General features: G+C 40.8%; 1 protein-coding gene across 3 annotated transcripts in view; it reads right to left on the minus strand.

The window, feature by feature from the left end:
• Positions 1–23,002, minus strand: part of Lrch (Leucine-rich-repeats and calponin homology domain protein) — a 466,257-nt gene that overhangs the window by 346,381 nt on the left and 96,874 nt on the right. Inside the window, exon 1 of one of the 3 annotated variants that reach the window (XM_067151114.2) lies at positions 10,623–10,664. The exons of the other annotated variants lie outside the window; for them this stretch is intronic. Coding sequence (XP_067007215.2) covers positions 10,623–10,644 — 22 coding nt within the window. The 5' untranslated portion in view covers positions 10,645–10,664. Of the gene's footprint in view, positions 1–10,622; positions 10,665–23,002 lie in introns of those variants that run through there. 3 annotated transcript variants of the gene reach the window in all.

Below are 23,002 nucleotides of genomic sequence, written 5' to 3' on the forward strand. Positions count from 1 at the left end.
ACTGATCTGAGGACCGTTGGAGTCAGGAGGTGGCGTAGGTCCTTAAAGGACCGTAGAGCCATGGAGTAAGTAAGTAAGTAAACCTGCAGCTCAGAAGCACTTATGTTCGGGGTGGTTTTCACTTGCCTCAGGATTAGTCGTACTTGTACTTGTTGTGGGCTTAGCTCTTTTGGTGTGTGTGTGTGTGTGTGTGTGTGTGTGTGTGTGTGTGTGTGTGTGTGCGTGTGTGTGTGTTTTCCAGGTATATTCTTCACTGACCCATCATACTTAATAACTTATTCACGACATATTGAACTGTGGCGTGACTTTTTTTTTCACAATTAATCCTAGCTTTCTTAGGGAGTGTTCTAGAAGTGCTAGATTTTAATTGTCTGTTTTAATTCGGAACTAAACTCCTTTCCTTTTGTCATTTCTACCAGCACTCTTACAGGTTTCAGGCGAACACAACCTAGCTGTACCTACTCTCGTTTCACAACTGCTTACGCCGAGCTCCAGGTTATCGAACGAATACATACGTCTATACTAGTGTATGAATAACAAAGCGATTTGTATTTGGGGGTGCAAATAATGTTTACTTTTGTATACACAGACTATTTGCACTACGTCTCGCTATTACTTCCATTACATAATATAATTTAATCATTTCAATAACTTAACAGAAAAATGGAATGCTTTTAATGAAGTGGGCTGTATATGAATATGAAAGTGACGTAGGCTACATACGTACATACATACATACATACATACATACATACATACATACATAATTTTACAATTTTCATTTCCGATCGACGATATTTTATACGTTAACAATGTCTATACATACACCGCCGTGTTTTCCAAATTTAATAGTACCGTTACTGGCTTTAGGTTCCACTAATTACTTCTATGGTTTACAGAGACTCTGAGGTCCCGGAATGTTGTCCTTCAGTTCTTTTACTTGCTGGTAAATCTACCAACACAAGGCTGCTGTATTTGAGCACACTGAAGTACCATGGGACTGCGTAGAGTCGGGAACGAACCGCACCGTGAGTTCAAAAACCCAGCGTCCACCATATGAGCTAGTCAGTCAGCCCATCCAACTAAAAACTTGAAAGAGAGGCGTATCATTCTATCACTTGCCAGTTGCCCACGTGGAAGAGGACGGTTGCCTAGATGTACCTCTCCTTAAACAATAATCATTAATCACCATCAACATCCTAACCTCGAGTTGATGTGGAAAGTCGTGATAAAAACCAATCCAAGGATTGTTCATGGTCCCGGGGATGTCTTTCGTGTCCATGTTCAATCCTTACAAAACAGAGGATGATTATATAAGAAAAGTATTCGATTCAAGTGCTTTTCTTTTTTTAAATGCAGTGCAGCATCTTGAGGAATATTCCACTTCCTTCTTCTAACCGCGATAAGTCACAAATGACTCTATTCTGGCTATGTAGCAAGGGTACACCGAACAACTTGTGCATCTGCACAGCAGGATATTAAGTTGTCACACATCAGCGAAGTCGGTATCCTGCAGAAGCAGCTGCAGGAGAACTCGTCAACAGAACATGTACGGTATTTCCATGTCCCTCAATAATGTATCCATTCAACTAACAAGATTCTAGGACCATGGAATAACAACTTCCAGCGCCTTACAAGATCAAATCTTTAAACCACTTGGAAGAGATATTAAAGTTTTTCATACGGATTTACGATGGCCTTCCAAGGCCGGAATTCGTTCATTCTTATACACGTCGGCAGTTAAATGAAAATATGTATGTATTCCTCACGTTCAAGCATTACAAGTTCCTGTAACATGGAATTAAAAATTAATTTTGTACAGAATACGCATGTTGTTTGTTTGGTTAAAGCTCAACTTAATAGTAAGTGGCATTTTGTTAATCGGTTGGTGAGACATAGGCTACACTAGACAAGAACAGTCATATCCAGAGCAGAAGGATAGGAGGACTGATAATGCTCAACACCTAACAAGGCATCTAGTCAAGCCTATAATATCTCTTCGCGTGACATTTATGAGGGGAGGTTAATATGGCATGTTCGAGCGATGGAGTAATATGGTCCAGATGCTTCAATACGTAACCTAAGGCTTAACTACAGAGCGGAGAGGATACCACATTATATCTCTACAGTAGCGTAGCCAGGGTGGGCCGATGGGGGGAGGGGGATGGGGTGGTTATAGTTACAAAATGACGGTAGAGCATAATAAAATGACTTGTCATTACAAGGGCACTGATATAAGTGAATTACAGATCTGTTAGTTCTACAATTACGTCTCTGAATGTTTATTTAGTTTATTGTTTATTGTCAGTTTCTGTTCATTTTCGTTTGTAAAAAAAAAAAAAAACAATGGGGGTTCCAACCCCCAATAACTCCTCCCCCCTGGCTACGCCCCTGTGTCTCTACCCCACATTATATCTCCTCCCAACCCCTACCCAATCCTCTTAACTTCTTATGAAAGATAGCGCACTACCTCAACGATAGAGCAATATTGCTAGGATCGTGAGACTGGGAATTCAACACATTTCTATTCCCGACCCTTCCGAACCAGTAAATTTAGAAAGCCGGGCTGAGTGGCTCGGACGGTAAAGAGCTTGCTTTCCGAGCTTCAGCTGATGGGTTCGATCCCGACTCGATCCGAATATAGTCAAAGTTGTTTAAATATGCCTTCCTCGTGTCGGTAGATTTACTGGCAAATAAAAGAAACCTGTGGGACCAAATTTTGGCACTTTGGCACATCGACGTTCCGAAAATCGTAGAAGAATATATATATATTTTTTGCTACTTGTCGCACCGACACAGATAGGTCTTATGGCGACAATGGGACAGGAAAGGCCTAGGAATGGGAAGGAAGCGGCCGTGGCCTTAATTAACATACAGCCCCAGCATTTGCCTGGTGTGAAAATGGGAAACCACGGAAAACCATCTTCAGAGCTGCCGACAGTGGGGTTCAAACCCACTATCTCCCGGATGCGAGCTCCCAGCTGCGCGCTCCTAACCAGACGGCCAACTTGCCCCGTATAAAAGTAATTAGTAGGATGTAAAAGTTAACAAAATTATTATCAGCGAATTATTATGAGCGAATGATGTGGGTAGATTTCTCAGTTGGAGGAATTAGAACTAGAAATGTGTCCGTGTATTCACCATGTGAGGGTGCAGATGAGGATGAAGTTGACAAGTTTTATGAAGCATTGAGTGACATCGTGGTCAGTCAACAGCAGGATAGAATAGTGCTAATGAGCGATTTCAATACGAGAGTTGGGAATAGAACTGAAGGATACGAAAGGGTGATAGGTAAATGTGGGGAAGATATGGAAGCTAATGGGAATGGGAAGCGTTTGCTGGACTTCTGTGCAAGTATGGGTTTTAGCTGTTACGAATACATTCTTCAAGCATAAGGCTATTCACCGCTATACATGGGAGGCTAGGGGTACCAGATCCATAATAGACTATATCTTAACAGACTTCGAATTCAGGAAATCTGTTAGGAATGTACGAGTTTTCCGCGGATTTTTCGATGATACAGACCACTATCTGATCTTTAGTGAACTAATTACATCTAGGCCTAGGGTAGAGAAAGTGAAATCTGTCTGCAAACGAATAAGGGAAGAAAATCTCCAGGACGAGGAAATTAGACAGAAGTATATGGATATGATTAGTGAGAAGTTTCGAACAGTAGACAGTAAGCAGGTTCAGAATATTGAAAGTGAATGGGTGGCATACAGGGATGCTGTAGTGGAAACGTCAAGGGAATGCCTAGGAACAAATGTGTGTAAAGATGGGAAAAGGCGAACATATTGGTGGAATGATGAAGTGAGAGCAGCTTGTAAACGTAAAAAAGAAGGCTTATCAGAAATGGCTCTAAACAAGGGCCGAGGCAGACAGGGATTTTTACGTAGATTAAAGAAACAGAGCAAAACAAATAGTTGTTGAATCCAAAAAGAAGTCGTGGGAAGATTTTGGTAACAATCTGGAAAGGCTAGGTCAAGCAGCAGGGAAAACTTTCTGGACAGTAATCAAGAATCTTAGGAAGGGAGGGGAAAAAGGAAATGAACTGTGATTTGGAGTAATTCAGGTGAACTCATAATAGATCCCAGGGAATCACTGGAGAGGTGGAGGGAATATTTTGAACAGCTTCTCAATGTAAAAGGAAATCATCATGGTGGTGTTGCGAACAGCCAAGCTCATGGGGAGGAGGAAAATGATGTTGGTGAAATTATGCTTGAGGAAGTGGAAAGGATTGTAAATAAACTCCATTGTCATAAAGCAGCAGGAATAGATGAAATTAGACCTAAAATGGTGAAGTATAGTGGGAAGGCAGGGATGAAATGGCTTCATAGAGTAGTAAAATTAGCATGGAGTGTTGGTAAGGTACCTTCAGATTGGACAAAAGCAGTAATTGCACCTATCTATAAGCAAGGGAACAGGAAGGATTGCAACAACTATCGAGGTATCTCATTGATTAGTATACCAGGCAAAGTATTCACTGGCATCTTGGAAGGGAGGGTGCGATCAGTCGTTTAGAGGAAGTTGGATGAAAACCAGTGTGGTTTCAGACCACAGAGAGGCTGTCAGGATCAGATTTTCAGTATGCGCCAGGTAACTGAAAAATGCTTCGAGAGGAATAGGCAGTTGTGTTTATGTTTCGTAGATCTAGAGAAAGCATATGACAGGGTACCGAGAGAAAAGATGTTCGCCAGCCTCTGGGACTATGGAATTAAAGGTAGATTATTAAAATCAATCAAATACATGTTAACAATTGGGCTTAGTGAGAACTGATGGTAGAATGAGTTCTTGGTTCAGGGTACTTACAGGGGTTAGACAAGGCTGTAATCTTTCACCTTTGCTGTTCGTAGTTTACATGGATCATCTGCTGAAAGGTATAAAATGGCAGGGAGGAATTCAGTTAGGTGGAAATGTAGTAAGCAGTTTGGCCTATGCTGACGACTTGGTCTTAATGGCAGATTGTGCCGAAAGCCTGCAGTCTAATATCTTGGAACTTGAAAATAGGTGCAATGAGTATGGTATGAAAATTAGCCTCTCGAAGACTAAATCGATGTCAGTAGGTAAGAAATTCAACAGAATTGAATGTCAGATTGGTGATACAAAGCTAGAACAGGTCGATAATATCAAGTATGTAAGTTGTCTGTTCTCCCAGGATTGTAATATAGTAAGTGAGATTGAATCAAGGTGTCGTAAAGCTAATGCAGTGAGCTCGCAGTTGCGACCAACAGTATTCTGTAACAAGGAAGTCAGCTCCCAGACGAAACTATCTTTACATTGGTCTGTTTTCAGACTAACTTTGCTTTACGGGAGCGAAAGCTGGGTGGACTCAGGATATCTTATTCATAAATTAGAAGTAACAGACATGAAAGTAGCAAGAATGATTGCTGGTACAAACAGGTGGGAACAATGGCAGGAGGGTACTCGGAACGCGGAGATAAAAGGCTAATTTAGGAATGAACTCGAAGGATGAAGCTGTACGGATAAACCGGCTTTGGTGGTGGGGTCATGTGAGGCGAATGGTGGAGAATAGGTTACCTAGGAGAATAATGGACTCTGCTATGGAGGGTAAGAGAAGTAGAGGTAGACCAAGACGACGATGGTTAGATTCGGTTTCTAACGATTTAAAGATATGAGGTATAGAAATGAGGCCACAACACTAGTTGCAAATCGAGGATAGTGGCGACGTTTAATAAATTCACAGAGGCTTGCAGACTGAACGCTGAAAGGCATAACAGTCTATAACGATAATGTATTTATGTATGTATGCTCGCTAGAGGCTTTACGTCGCACCGACACAGATAGGTCTTATGGCGACGATGGAGTAGGAAAGGCCTAGGAGTTGGAAGGAAGCGGCCGTGGCCTTAATTAAGGTACAGCCCCAGCATTTGCCTGGTGTGAAAATGGGAAACCACGGAAAACCATTTTCAGGGCTGCCGATAGTGGGATTCGAACCTACTATCTCCCGGATGCAAGCTCACAGCCGCGCGCCTCTACACGCACGGCCAACTCGCCCGGTATATATGTATGTATGTATGTATGTACGTATGTATGTATGTATGTATGTATGTATGTATGTATGTATGTATGTATGTATGTATGTTACATCATCGTACCTCACGAACACACGCATGACACTAGAAGGTCGAGTCCCCGGAAGCTCGTAAAACATCTGAGGCTTGGCCTTTTACAACAGGCGTAAATAACATGGACCAGGTGAACGTCGCCGTATACTGCAACCCCGAACCATATTTACCACGAAAAATACCACATCCTCTCTTATACGTCAATGTGCATCTATAGTGTCAAACAAAGTAACAGGTCAGCCTGGTAAGTAGGCCTACTCCCGCACTCTACTACTGCTACTAACACCGTACTAATGCCCTTAAAAAGCAATTTTTGGTTTTCGGCCACATTAGCCATATAGCCAGCAAAACATTAAGTACTGCAGACAACATATTATCATGGCATATAATGGAAGAGAACAAGATAGTATAATTGTTTGAGGGAGCTAGATTATAATTATACTGCTGTTTTAAGGATCGTGCTGCGAAGTGAATGAAGAATTGACATTAAAACCAAAATTACGCAAACTTGCAATTTTATGGGATTGTAAACAAGGTATAAGATCCAGGGTTTTATGTGAAACCCGAACAACAGGGAGTGAATCATATACCTTGATCGCAATTCGAAATGCAGCTTCCTCAGTAAAAACCTAACGAATATGTTTCAGAGCTCTGACTCAGAAAGGCTCTTAAGAACAGAAATAATCTGTTATGAATATGTCCATGTCTCAGTTAATTAAATAGCCTACTAACATACGCCTACTATTTGAGTCGGTGCGGACATAACGGGAACCATTTTCTAATATGCGCCATGGTTTTACACATGGTCCTAAGGTTCAGCCCATGATTGCTAGTTGAGAGTTCTTAAAAAAAGAAAAATAGTAGTCCACAATGTACCTTCCAGACTACACTACTTAGAGCAGCCCCTCCTTTCCAATGAAAACAAGAGACAAGGAGGAACCCCTAGTTACCAAGATCAAGGAGAGGTGACAATACAATGCTGAACTATTCTTGAGGAGATTCACACGCCCCTGAAAATGTTACCCATGTGACAACACCCACCATCGTGTCCTGAGAAACGGTGATGGAGTGGCATGACGCATCATCTAGAATACCAGTAAATTAGTTAGGGCACTCCCAGTTCGAGTGCGAATGCATAATCTAGGAGCAAGCAGCTTCCCCGTTCGGTGGCGACAAGAAATGGAACAAACCACGCAATAGTTTTTTAATGAACTGCAGTCAATGATGAAAAGAAAACTAGGCCACGTCGTTCATAGTTCTTTAACTAATTAGTAACTTCTTTTTAGTATTTTGGAACTGAAACATGATATGTTTGAAGAAATTCGTAGTAAGAATACGGAATTACGGATTATTAAAACAATATTGAGAAGATATTGTCTAAATTATTCAATTACATGAAGATCAGCTCAATACGAACAACTGTGGAGGTTAAGACTTTTGACACGCAATTTAGTGATAAGATCCAATATACCTCTCTTAGCCTACCGACCGACAATCTAATGGTGATTTTTGTTTTCACCAATAGGATTCGAACCAGCAAACCACGGTGTCAGAATTGACGCCTTAACGATCCTGGTTACCAGGACTAATCCATACAATGTTATTTTTTCTAATGGTTTAACGTCGCACTAACACATCAAAGACCAAGCAAGTGGCTGCGCGGTTTGGTTTACGTAGCTAACAGCTTGCATTCGGGAGATAGTGACTTTGAATCCTATATGTATCGCAGCGACGTAAAGCAAATTGAAAAAAAAAAAAAAAAAAAAAAACACATCGAAAGTTTTAGGCGAGGCAATGATAAGAAAAGGGCTAAGGTTGAGAAGGTAGCGGCCGTGGTCTTATTAAGCACAGCCCCAGCATTCACCTGGTGTGAAAATGGAAAACCATGGAAAAACATCTTCAGGGTTGCCGACGATGGGATCCGAACCCACCATCTCCCTAATACAGCTACGCGACCCTAAATGCGCGGCCAACTCGCTCGGTCCATTTAATGTTATCACTTGGAATTTGATAATTGCTTCGTCCATCCATCTTCATTATAGACTGTTATGGGTCTCAGCGACCAGTCTGCAAGCCAGTGCGAATTAACTATGTGCCTCCACGATAGATCTATGACCTCGCCTACTTCTACTTCTGTTACCTTTAAATAATTAAGAATTGAAAGCAGCCCTTGTCGTCTTGGTTTATCTCTGCTTCTTTTATCCTCCACTACCGAACCTAGGTGTCCTACTCGTTGGCTGAACGGTCAGCGTACTGGCCTTCGGTTCAGAGGGTCCCGGGTTCGATTCCCGGCCGGGTTGGGGATTTTAACCTTAATTGGTTAATTCCAACGGATGTACGTGTTGTCTTTATCATCATTTCATCCTCACCACGACGCGCAGGTCGCCTACAGACGTCAAATAGAAAGACCTGCACCCGGTGAGCCGAACCCGTCCTGGGATATCCCGGCATTAAAAGCCATACGACATTTCACTTCACTTCACTGAGCCTAGGTAACATGTCTTCCTCCACTCGCCTCACAGGAGCCTACCGCCGAAGTCTGTATCTTCATCCATCGAGTTAATTCCCAACTTAGCCTTGATCTCCTCATTCCGACAACCTTTCTGGCATTGTTCTCACCTGTTCGTTCCAGCCGTCATTATCGTTACCTTCGTGTCTATTACTTCTAACTCATGAATAAGCTATCCTGAGTCCACCCAACTTTCACTCCCGCACAGAAAAGTCTGTCTGAAAACTGATGTGAAGATGAGCTCCTCCTTAGGTTCATAATACCACTGAACGCATTACGAGCTCATCTTCGATACACCTTGATTCGATTTCACTTATTCCCATCCTGGGAGAAATGATTCAACTGTTCTGTTATTTTTAAATTTTCTACCGGACTTTCAACCCTCTTAGGTTTCTTCCATACTGACATCATTATAGTCTCATAAATGCTAATTTTCATATCATACTCACTCAGAGCCATAGCGTCAGGGGAGACAGGGTAAACAGCTTGTATCCTTAACATTTTGTGAACGAAATATTGTCTAGTTAATTAAATTATTTTTTTAGAACATTAATTATTTCCACATTCATGACATTATTGTATTCCCCGCCTTACTTTCGTCTCACGTCGGCAATGCTAGGCCTCGTGTCAGTTACACGAAGCACGTAGACGAAAGTAGACTGTCCATTCTGTGTATGTTCCCTTCTTCAAAGCTGTCAGATAGAGCAACACTAATGCTATCTGTAGGTGCTGACTGTGGAATTAGGACCTTCCTATAGCGAAATTTCTCCGTCCAGTAGACAGGCTTACCAGCGTCTCTTCTTGCTCTCATTGGCTAGTATTTGGATCTCAGTTATAAAGGTGTTCTTATTGGCCTACCATCTCAGACATGCTTTTACTGTAATTAATTTCAATTTACTTTATTATAAGACACGTCTAAAAATAAAATAATGATATTCAAATACGAAGTATAGCAAACTTACTCCTAATAAATGAATGACAGCATCAAAACCCTTCAAGTACATGCATTTTCTTGCCCGCCAATATTAGTTACGGTATTATAACCCCAACAACTATTGGCTTACATTCTTAATAATGAACTCCAGAGTGTGCATAGGGAAACAATAAATTCAATAAATTGCTTAATTTGATGCTGTATATTCCGTTAACGTCAATTTCTAGTGAGCACGCTATGAATCCCTTCAAACGAATTAAAACCTATTTAAGGAATTCGATGGCCAACCAGAGACTATAACTTGGCAACTCGAGCTATAGAGAAGGAACTGCTGTGGCATCTTAGCAAGACGCCTGACTTCAAGACTAGAGTAATAGATAAATTTGCTGAAATGAAGGACAGGTGGATTGATCTCATTTACAAAAATATTGTTTAGGGTGACCTGTACAAAAATCTACTTATTTCTTATTTCTGTTATTAAATCTACATAACAATGAATTATATTGCTATTTTTGTTCTAAAAGTATGCTGTTATTTGACAACTCCCGCTGCCTATTTAGTCTATATATAAAATAAAACGAGTACACGTAGGGTTATAGGTTGTTACAGGGTTTGTCTTAGTTTCAGAGTCATTAATATAACACTGAATTCAGATTTGTATGAGTTCGAAAACAAATTTCCATATATAATGTGATTAAAATAGTTTAAATAGAAAATATTTCTGTCTACCCCCTCCCTTACTTGGTTCACGCTTCGCCACTGTACTCACTGTACCTCTTTCCAAGCTCCAAGATATTAGGCTACACGGCGTGCTTTCACCACATTCTGCCATTTTATAGCTTTCAGCAAGTACATGATCATTGTAATCTACGATCAACAGGAGTAAAAGATTACCGCTTTGTCTAACTCCTGTAACCACTTTGAACCAAGAACTCATTCTACCATTAATTCTCACTAAAGCCCGATTGTCAACAAAAAAATATGAACAGAAATTCCAGGTAACAACTTTTGGTTTGGTTGTTCAGATTATTTGCGAATGCAGCAAGCTACAGAAGATGATAACAATTAAATAGCATTGCAGAAATAAACATACCTATGTCTCCAAACACGATCATAGTCACTATAGCAGCGCCGATAAGGACCTACCTGAAACATTAATAAGAAAGGAGATTAGAATGAAGTAAATAACCATTACAAGCGAAATGTTCGTGGACTTCTATTCAAATAAGGTGAAACATAACTGATTAGAAAACCTTAAAACAATATTCACCACTACAATAAATACAGAAGAATAAAACTTGAATATAACGCAATCTTAGATTAAATAGATTAGATTAAATAATATGGTATCGTTGCAAAATTATCTGTACACAGTGATACGGGAGACATAACACACCAAGACAAACTTCTTTCCAATAGAAATACATGTTCGCTAAAGTCATCTGTCGAAGCTAAGGGACGTTTATAAAGTTGTTGCTGAAGGCATTGTGGAAAGGTAGGAATAGCCCTTTATACACAGAAGATGCTCGGAGATACGACAACCAGCCTGAATACATGCATAACAACGTCGACACATTGGAAACCATCTGTCGGCAGCCCTGAAGATGGTTTTCCGTGGTTTCCCATTTCCACAGCAGGCAAATGCTGGACGGACTCACTGTAGGCTTTGAAATAAACATCGCACTTGCGGATACACGGTTAAGCGTAAACATACTAGGTGCGAACATTACCGACGACATGACGAGGTAGACGATTATTTCTTAAATGATATTGTAGTCTCAACAGGACGACGAAGCTGCGCAGCAGTTCTCAGATTGCGTTATCAAATTGCATAGAGCCTGACTAAATTTCCCGCAGAATTCTCGTGTTCTCTGAAACAAACGACGAATCTTTGCGAGTTTCCATTCCACGGAGGAATTTATACCACAAAAATGATCGAACTTGGGCAAGGTGAATATATCACAGACATTTCATACAAATTTTTGCTGTAGGCCTACATGTTCAACTGTAATGTCACACATGTGTAAAGGGAGATGTAACCAAAAATACATCACTAGATTTTAAAATACATAGAACAGACAATTAAAGGCTAACAAACTTTGTGCAGTTATCAATATACGCTTCGCAAGTTGCAAGATAGAGTACAGTCACCCAGCTGACGAAGTGGTGCCAGTACAGTCTTAGAAAAAAAATTATTGTACGACCTCAAGTACACTCAACCCACAAAAACTGACCGGCAAAAAAATATTTAATTTTATACATTCTCGAAACACGTGGATATTCGTAAACTGTGGATAGCCGATGGCCGAAGAGATGGCACTTAAAATCCTGCCACATGCTCAATATGTTCATCCTATTTCAAACAAGAGGAGAAAAAGTAATAATTTGCCGCGGCCAATTTTTATTTCATTTTTTGCAGTTGAGTGTATACATTACAGCATAGCCACTAATGGTACCTCACTTATATGCAATACATGTTTATCTTAATATTTAAGAACAGTTATAAAAATATAGCCAAAAAGAACATCTCTGTGGTGATTTACATTTTAGAAGTAATAATATGATAAGTAAAAATAATAAAGTAATAATATTGTACCGGTTGGTACACCCCGACCCCGCAAATTTAAATTGTGCGCCTACAAGTAATCCCTACTGGAGAAACCCTGAACTTTAATAACTGAAGCAACTCTACAGTTGCCCAGAAGATGTCACCACTGTAAATTTTGTCATTTTGAAGTGTTCTGAACGGTGTCTATTTCGATTTGTGTTTGTTTTGCCCTATATCAAGAAGTGTGGACATTCTCTTCTAGATGTCTCTACAGAGAAAAGACTACGATTGTGCATTCTGGTGCGAAGTGAAGGGACTGTTTTTGAAGAAACTTTGTATCCATAAGTTTGTTCTTTGTTAAATTTCTTACTTTCATTTTTTGGGTTGGCAATATTGATCTCTGTTTCCGCCAGTTTTGAATTCAGCCAATCCCGAATTTTCTAAATTAATTTTCCTACAATCCTAGGTTTCTTGTTCATGTTGTGTGTAACTTTTGATGTTAGCCAATAAAGGGAGGGAGTGTGGCGCTTTTACTTCATGAAAGGTCTCGAAGCTTCCTTGTGCGTATAAAACTGCTGAGGTTCATGGCTCGTTGCCACTCCATCGACATCTTGCTTAGTATGTGAATATGTCGCAGGGGGCGGGAAGCGCCTCTTCCTTCGGGCAGCAGTTCAATAACAAGGTAATGGCCGTTTAATAACTTTATTTCTTGCTAGCTCAGCAGTTTTTTTTTTTTGCTAGGGGCTTTACGTCGCACCGACACAGATAGGTCTTATGGCGACGATGGGATAGGAAAGGCCTAGGAGTTGGAAGGAAGCGGCCGTGGCCTTAATTAAGGTACAGCCCCAGCATTTGCCTGGTGTGAAAATGGGGAACCACGGAAAACCATTTTCAGGGCTGCCGATAGTGAGATTCGAACCTACTATCTCCCGGATGCAGCTCAGCAGTTTAACCCACGGGGCAGGTTCGAAACTTTTCTCATGTAACCTACCTTTAAAATGTAAAGACACTTGGTAAAAATTCCGTCTCTTTAACTACAAATTGGGATAGAGAGTGCCTAACCCTCTCGAGCTCCCACTCATATTGTTTTGAGGTGACTACGTTTTCATAACCGATTTTCTTTTTTCTTAATGTAATACAGTTTTCTTATACGAGACACCTCCGTATTATGGGACTAGCCCTTGTGTAAGCGGCCTAGAGCCGAGTAGGTTTTAATAGTGTAATGTAGGAGTGCAAGCTACGCCTCCAGTCATTTTGTATTTTGGGCCATTTAATTATCCTGTTCTTTTTCGGCCGAGGCCCAGCAGATTGGGTACTAATACCCCTGTTTCATTTGGTGCGGTAACGGCAATTGATTTGTAAGGTCGGGTATGCCTTTAATAGGCTTGACAGATAGAGAGCGGGACAGCTCTTTATAGTGTTGTGGTAAAAGGGCCTTAGATAGGCTTGAGATGTAAGGTTGGGAGCTAATGCTCAATGTAATTAAGGGTGTTCTGCCCTTTAGTATTTTTGTTGTTGTGAGCTGAGAGCTTAGAAATTATACTTTGGGCTCGAAGCCCAGATCTTGTAATAACCCCCGAAATCTTGTGATTTCTTTGAACCTGATTTTGGCTTGTTGTTGACTTGTTAAGGTTTCAAATTCTATGTCACCACTGTTAAGTTTTGAAAATATAACCTTTGGTGAAATTTTAATTCATTTTTCAAACTTGTAGTTAGACCCATTCCAGCCCGCACCTTCTTTCACCCCTGCTGAACCACCAAATTCCCGTAACAAATATCATAATAAATGTCCTACAAAATCCAATAATATCTGATTATTATTATTATTATTATTATTATTATTATTATTTTTTTGCAAGTTGCTTTACGTCGCACCGACACGGGTAGGTCTTATGGCGACGATCGGACAGGAAAGGGCTAGAAATGGGAAGGAAGCGGCCGTGGCCTTATTTAAGGTACAGCCCCAGCATTTGCCTGGTGTGAAAATGGGAAACCACGGAAAACTATCTTCAGGGCTGCGGACGGTGGGGCTCGAACCCACTATCTCCCAAATACTGGATACTGTAAATAATTCTTCATAACTTCTACCAACTGATAATTTACAATCATTGAAAATTTGAAAACATTAGTAGGGGAAAGGGGGGCAAGATGGGGACACGGGGCAAGACGGGGTGGGGGTTTCCTTGTCCCCATGGTGCTGCCACTGGCCTGAAAATGGAAATAGCTTGAAGGGCAGATGAAGGTTACACAGTTTGTACGACTTCTAGTCAGTGTGAGCTGTCTGGATGCTTGGAGTGGCCTTTTTACTGTTTCTCACCCCTGTGATCTTATACATATGTATCTTTTGGACTTTGATGAGGTAAGCTGGAATTGCAATACATTTGTTCTTGAACACTATCCATTAGACTGTACCTTAATGTATATATATTGAGCTTGTGGAAGTAATTCACAAATAAATAAATATATTTTTATTCCGTTAGTCTCAGTATAACACTTGGGGCAAGATGGGGACATCCCCGTCTTGCCCCAGTCCCCATCTTGCCCTAGTCCCCATCTTGCCCCAGTCCTAATCTTGCCCTTTAGGATAAATAGTATTTCCCCTATAGGTACTTATATAATTTCTAGACATATTTCATTTTTATAAATTATGCCCTCTGGTATAGGCCAAGGGACCAAATACTGAGTGCAAAGGGTAGTGGATTTCTCAATCAGTCATTACCGACAGCAGTGGCTACGCTGGCTAAAGCGCAGCGATAGGTCATGGGACCAAGCTCTCCGCTGACTCGGTAGACGCGTGGGTTCGAGCCTCACCGTCGGCCGTCCTTGAAATGGTTTCCCGTGGTTTCCCATTTTCAACACCAGTCAAATGCTGGGACGGTACCTTCTGACAGTCCACGGCCACTTCCTTCGACACCCTTGCCCAGTTTCATTCATCTTCATCCATTCCATCTCTCATCCCGTCGCGCAGGTCGCCCACGGGAGTCGACTTTAAAGACCTGCACACGGCCGCTCAGGAGGTCACGCGAAAAAAATCGGTCATTTAAAAATCCATACATTTTTACCATAAAAATGAATTTAAATTGTATTCTTGCTCATTATGCCATCTACGAGCCTTATGATGGTTTATTATGGTGTAATACTTTACGTTGATATTAGTAATTCAAGGTTATGGGAATAGATTCAAATTTTAGTATAATTTTTACTGTAGAATGCAAGTTTCCAGGCCAGTGGCAGCACCATGGAGACAAAGAAACCTCCACCCCGTCTTGCCCCATATGTGGGGCAAGACGGGGCATTGGTAGTATGCACGATTTTTTGTGTGTGGAGTTTTTGTGTTTGACTTTTCAATAACTATTTTAGTGCACTATGAGAAACAGATAGTGACGCAACAAAATAGAACTATTTATGAATATATTATCAACCTGTATAACGCACCTGAACTACTTTTTCCTTAGCGTCCCCATCTTGCCCCCCCTTCCCCTACTTTTAGATTCAGAGGAAAGTGTGTACGGCCTATCTATGTGGTGAAAAAATGAAAGCTTAAAAAAAACACCACTCCAAGTTCTTAAAGACGTGGTCATATTAATGCAGCAACAAATAGCAGGTCATATCTTTAAAAAACTTCTCGAACTGCCAGGCTGAAATTTTCACACAATGTAAAGAAAACGTCACTGACTTAGACAACAATAATTTTCAAATTATCCATGGTTTGACACCTAATCGGTTACATCCCCTCTTGATCATACTTTATAAGCTGTAGATCGACTACACTTGGTGGACATTCTTAGTTCAAGTGAGGAGAGAAATGTGTGATTTAAAAGGGAGGGACGCAAACCCGCAAAGGCGGGGACGTTACTCGGATGCCCCATAATCATTGCGGGTATGAAACTGGGATATATTTTCTGGTTTTGTCCGCAACTAGTATACACGGGTTCCCAGACCTGCCCATCAGATGATCCCTCCTAGTATTGATGCTCACTGTAATGTGGTTGCTCTATGAACATAGGTAACGAGGAGAGGAACATGTTGGTACTCCTTCCTCAATTCACCATTCAAAGCCAATAACTTACTTAAACAGGCCCGAATGAATAACTTTGTTCACACCTCGTACCAACTCCTGGCGTCAACTACCATACATTTCTATATAAAATATGTTCATTTTGGTGTTCTATGCTCCTTTATTAATTTGACAGAGTTTTACTACGCCATGTATAATACAACGACTAAAGAGATCATAGGTATAACCCCAATTAGTAATAAATACGTGACTGATATTCTGTATTGTTATGATGCCATTATGGCGTGCGTATTAGTAATCAATTGGAGCTAGGGTTAGGGAAAAAACTGCCACTGTCGATAAGAAACGTATCATCCTAGGCCCAGGAATTGGAAGGAAGCGGCCGTGGCCTTAATTAAGGTACAGCCCCAGCATTTGCCTCGTGTAAAAATGGGAAACCACGGAAAATCATCTTCAAGGCTGCATCTCCCGGATGCAAGCTCAAAGCCACACGCCTCTCTAACCGCACGGCATGTGCATATCAACAACAAAATGGAATGTAGGAGAAATCTTCAATACGTTACAACGTTGATGGTATCATAATAATAAGGTTGTATCAAATAAAAGATAAATCTTAAGAACAGATCCATATTGATCACGCTTTATTCAAACCACCATACTTCGAGCACTCAGTTATTTCAGATGGATTATTATTTGTGACTTGTTGCGTATCTCGGATAATTATTTTTTAGTTATAAATAGTTTTTCCCTGGTAACGAACATTCAGTACTTGTTAAGAAGCGAGGTATTCATAATTAATTTGCTTATATCTTAGTGCGGCGAGGGAAATCTGACTCCACCAGTCCTTTCACTTGCTTGCCGTGGGAATAACGTGTGTATATGGACCAAGCTGAAATGTCATCGTGGCTAATAATTTGTTCCTCCCTATATATAGAAAAATTAGCTGATGTACGCGTGCTTCGCTACGGAATTCTAAATTGTATACAGAATTCTAGGTTAGGTAGTGTAAACGTTGTGAGCAAGATTGTATTAAGTTGCATAGCTCTTAACGTTGCCTTAGAAACACGACGGGGAATTCACCAACGTTTGTTCTCATATGAAGACTGGGTTAGGGAATTTTCATTGTAATGGTAGGCCAGCTTGCCTACCGTCAGTCACAATCAGGTTGGCGAGTTTTCATTATAATGGCAGTCACTCACTCTCCGCCTGCCTTTATAGATTCTCAGAAAGACTCTCTTAGTGGTTTTCCCAACTGAAATGAACATGGGTCGTTACAAGACGTCAGTAGGAGTGGCGCGATTAAAAGCAATGCTTTCATATGAAATACTCGATAAATAAAAAATCACACATTTTCTCACTTTTAACGAACAGTACTACGCTGCCGAACTAACAGTCCAAAGCTACAGAGCTGGAATCACCAAGTCACAGACATCCGTGATCCGTGAACAATCTTCGTCCTTTCCCCGGTGGGGGGGGGGGGGTTCGAATAGTGGATAGTCCCAGGGCAAAAACTACGCCCGTTTACTTATCTGTTGCCTGGGAGTCCCCGATGAGTCGGAAAATCTCAATTCACTACACTGGCGGGGGAAAGAACTATCTGACGTGGAGGCAATTTTTCCTCCAAGCCAGAGAAGAAACCACATCTTCGCTGTTAATTTGGAATAAAATGAATGTAGATTTAATAAAAGTGAAGAGGAAGAAGCTTTTCTTAAGAAACGGCTCTTTTCAGGGTTGAATTTTGAGTTATTTATTGAATTGTGGTACTATAATTTGGAATAGGCCTAATTGTAATTCTAGACCAGTTCATACTACTACTACTACTACTACTACTACTACTACTACTACTACTGAGCCTCCTACTTAAGTGCGCACACTGCTCATTCAAAACAGCGCGTCAGAGTAGGTATCGAATAGCTGGAATACTATGATGAACCAATGTGTTACGTACCAGCAGTATCAGAAAATGTATGAACTAGAGGAATGGCATGCTAAAGAAGAAAGTTATCTAACTCCTCAGCTGTTTCCCGCCAATACACAGTTAGGCTGTTATACTCGGTGTGCAGCAGTAATCCCATCTATCGGCGTTGAATGTCAGCATAAGAGACAAAGATCATTACAACAAACAACGGTCAGTGTAATGTTATTGATGATCAATGTTACGCGCTTTCGATATTGTAGGCCTTCACATTATTAATTGTCTTCCGGTCCTGAAATACCACTCTGATCATAGTCGGTACGGTAAAACTGAATAAAACATAAATGGTCGGAAATTGTATTCTCTATAACTTTTGTTATGTAGTACTTTTCCATAGGACTAAGAATATAGGTATTTAAAAATAAAATTTTAGGTGCCCTCACCTAAACTACCATTTCACCCAAGGAGAATAAAATTGTTTATAGTTTAAACTGTAGTTTCTTATTCCCTGAGACTCTATATACCGATTTTCATTAAATTGTGTTTACCATTTTCTCGGGGCTCGGCGTTGATATGGACTTAGCAACAAAAATCCAAATTCATGAATATCAGTGTTATCATAGCCGGTACGGTAAAAATGCATAAGACATAAATGATCGGAAATTTAATTCTATATAACTTTAGTTATGTAGTATTTATCGATATGACCAATAATAATATAAATATTTGAGAAATAATTTTAGGCCTTCCCCTAAAGTACCATTTCACTCAGCGTGAATAAAATGATTTATAGCCTAGATTGCAGCGGCTCACCAACCGACTTTACATACCGATTTTTATTAAATTCTCTTCAGCCGTTTTCTCGTGATGCGTGTACAGACAGACAGACAGACAGACAGACGGACAGACAGACATTACGGAACAGTAAAAACTGCATTTTCTTGTTACTGTGGACATGATCGATACAGAAATACCATTATTTTCAAATTCTGAGCAATGTACAGACAAAACTCTTATTTTATATAAATATAGATATAGTATACACAACCCACAATCAAACAAGTAATCAAGCAAATGGGGTTTAGATTTGCTGTCTCTAATAAGCGTTGGTGAACATCAATAAAGTAATTGGTAAGGTTGAAAAACTAAAAGGTGAAGTCCCTTTTTACCCGACATCTTCATACAACAAGAGGATTGAAAGTCACATATCTGTCGGACCAAACACAGATAATCATTTCTCCGACAGCAGGGGAAAATTGGAATTAAAACAGACAACTAGCTATTGTACTTGTCTTCGACAGGTCGGCCATGTAGGTAGTTCAGGTAAATGGAGAAAAACACACAAGTTGAGTGTGAGAAAAGGCCTCTCAATCGACGGCCGTGAAGTACAATTTCTTCACTGAAGCTCACACTACTCCGCTCTCGTTCCACCTGTTACAACTGGCAGCCTGACGAAGCCTTCCCCGAATAGCATCGTTATGCCATTCAAAAGCATGTCCGTCTTCCTTATGTCCATCAGCACCTAATGTTTTACTTCTACCACTTTTTTGTTTACCATAGTGTCCTCATCCCAAACTATCAAACTGCATTCTCTCACAACCTGAGCCATTCCACTGTTTCTACAAACAGAACACATGGGCATTTCGATCTGCTCAGAACCTACAGGAATTATGAACATAACTGTTCGATTCACTGATGATCCAGTGAAAAACTAACAGTAATTATCAGAATATATATGGCCCAAAAGAATGGCAAAATAAAAAGGAAAGTTTTCTATTAACTCCCCAGTTCCTCGCCCCAATATATAGTATTTATTCAGACAGACGATGTACGAATAACTCCTGTACATCTCTCGTAATTACCGCTCTGGGTCTGAGTGTTGGGACTGGTAACCTTTCCACTACGACAAATGGAAGATCAGAATGTACTATCCCTGCTCTCTTTATTACTCAAAGGATTATTCAATAAGATTAACATCACCGGGCGAGTTGGCCGTGCGGTTAGAGGCGCGCAGCTGTGAGCTTGCATCCGGGAGGTAGTGGGTTCGAGCCCCACTGTCGGAAATCCTGAAAAGGGTTTTCCGTGGTTTCCCATTTTAATAATAATGATAATAATAATGTTATTTGCTTTACATCCCACTAACTACTATTTTAAGGTCTTCGGAGACGCCGAGGTGCCGGAATTTAGTCCAGCGGGAGTTCTTTTACGTGCCAGTAAATCTACCGACACGAGGCTGACGTATTTGAGCACCTTCAAATACCACCGGACTGAGCCAGGATCGAACCTGCCAAGTTGGGGTCAGAAGGCCAGCGCCTCAACCGTCTGAGCCACTCAGCCCGACGGTTTCCCATTTTCACATCAGGAAAATGCTGGGGCTGTACCTTAATTAAGGCCACGGCCGCTTCCTTCCCTCCTAGGCCTTTCCTACCCCATCGTCGCCATAAAACCTATCTGTGTCGGTGCGACGTAAAGCCAAATGCAACAAAAACAAAAACATAAACGGCAGAATTCAAGACAAAATGCCCGTAAGGTCTTCAACCCGGAGGCAAGCTGGATCCTCAAAAAACACTACCAAAGGTTATGAGGTTATCACAAAATAGATGGCGGGGCCATAATAAAGCGCGCAAGGCATGAAGGAGTTAAATAGTTTGCACTGGTTTCCTCACTGGGCCGGAAAGTGCTACTGCAGCACGACTGGGTCTATGAGTAGCATATTTGATAACATCCAGGCGCACAAATCGTGCTCTGAATACCATTACTAATTACCACCTATACCTCAGCAGCATATCTATAAAATCGAAAGTAAGTCTGTTTGTTAGTTATACAAATCTACACGCCTCCACTGATCAGTACCAACATTTGCACCAAGGCTCATGAGGCATTCGGACGGGTCACAGAGGTGTCACAGATTTAATAAAATAAAGCTGGTAATAATATGTAATATACGGGTAGAAGGTTTTATGTGTTGACGACCGGGCGAGTTGGCCGTGCGGTTAGGGGCGCGCAGCTGTGAGCTTGCATCCGGGAGATAGTGCGTTCGAACCCCTCTAGCGGCAGCCCTAAAGATGGTTTTCCGTGGTTTCCCATTTTCACACCAGGCAAATGCTGGGGCTGTAGCTTAATTAAGGCTACGGCCGTTTCCTTCCCACTCCTAGTTCTTTTCTATCCCATCGTCGCCACAAGCAAATCGTAAAAAATAGTATGTGTTGACAACATACCAAACCTCTTAACGGATAGACTGGACAAACGAACAGCATAGAATTTAAAATATCAAGGAATATTTCTGATGCAATGTACCGATCTATTCTCTGAAAAATCAACCTCAATTGCATAAATGAGTATCAAATGCTTGCTTACAGGCGGCGGATTTTGCTCTGCGATGTAATAATTTACTGTCTGGTATGAGTTTTGAGTGATTGTTTTCAAACGTATTTCTTAGTCTGTTTATTCCAACCGATACAGACTTCGTATTAATCGTAGATTGGATTACTGTATTTCCTTGAATCGTATGTACCATAGTTTTCCATTCCTCTGTGTGATTGCCACAACAGTTCATGTATATTATTTCCATTGCTTTGAAACTTAGCAAGTACATCCATGGGGATATTAATTAACAATATGATACGTTGCGGGCGGAGCCCGCGGGAAACTGCTAATTATTTATATTTCCGTGATTATTGTCGTAGAATCAATGCGCATTGCGCGTAAGATCGGAAATGTTATGTTGTATATTTCTTCTTATGTAGTAGGGCTATATATCGATGGGATCAGTATGTACTAAAGCCCCAGTGACTCAGGTGGCAGCGTGCCTACCTCTCACCGCTGGCTTCCGTGATTCAAATCCCAGTCACTCCCTGTGAAATTTGTACTGAACAAAGCGGAGGCGGGACAGGTTTTCCTCCGGGTACTCCGGTTTTCCACGTCATCTTTCATTCCAGCAACAGTCCAATTTCATTTCATATCATCTGTCAGTCATTAATCATTGCTCAGAAGAGTGCGACAGGCTTCGGCAGCCGGCACAATTCCTATCCTCGCCGCTAGATAGGGACTTCATTGATTCAATTCCTGACTCAGTCGAATGACTGGAAACAGGCTGAGGATTTTCATTTCATCAGTATGTAATGAGATATTTGAAATTTTGTTTTCAGACCTTCCCGTAAACTATTTCGCGCAGGGTGAATCAAATATTTATAACCTAGATTGTAGTGCCTTCTCCCATGTCCTTAAATACCTATTTTCATTTATTCTGTTTAGCCGTTTTCTCGTGATACGGGTGCGCACGTACATACATGTACATTTAAAAATTGATTTCTTTTACTTATACGGGATATAACCGACTAAGAAATACACATTTTTAAGACTTTTGATCAAAGAAAAGATAAAACTCTTAGTTTTTATGAACCGCTAAACCTGTCCATATTTGAAGACTTTTCTTGTACACATGCCGATGTAACTGACTGATAATATAAATCAGTCAGCAATAACATTAATTCAGAAAAAGATCATGTTAGTGTTAAGATATTATAAAATATTGTTCTTAAGATGGATAGATTCATTAGTCATTACGATTCGTGAATGAAGCGTCTTTATTTCAGGTAACTTTCGAACCCACGACCAGTGAAAGCTCCCTACTCGCCAACCGTGGCCAGCCTTCATGACATCATACATCAAGTCCACACCTTGTCAGCCCGAAGGAAGGTCTCGATAGAGTTTAAATTACTGTAGTCTGGTGGGAAAGTTCACAATGCTTGTAACGCATTCGAAATTCCGGTAGGAGTGTCAACCTAGGCGCCACTCACACAGTACACATTTGTGAGCCTACTTGAGGACAATTTTTGATAACTAATTATTCTACAATCTAAACCTTTTCAATACTACCATAGCGATAATACTTTCTTCAGTTATTCTACTTTTTTCTAGGATCGCTGGAACCGCTCAAACTCATTTTCGGTTGCGGACGGGAGTTGTTAAGGCTGTGTGCCCTTCCAGAGG

Source organism: Anabrus simplex, chromosome 7 (genome assembly GCF_040414725.1).
Source record: "Anabrus simplex isolate iqAnaSimp1 chromosome 7, ASM4041472v1, whole genome shotgun sequence".
Lineage (NCBI taxonomy): Eukaryota > Metazoa > Arthropoda > Insecta > Orthoptera > Tettigoniidae > Anabrus > Anabrus simplex.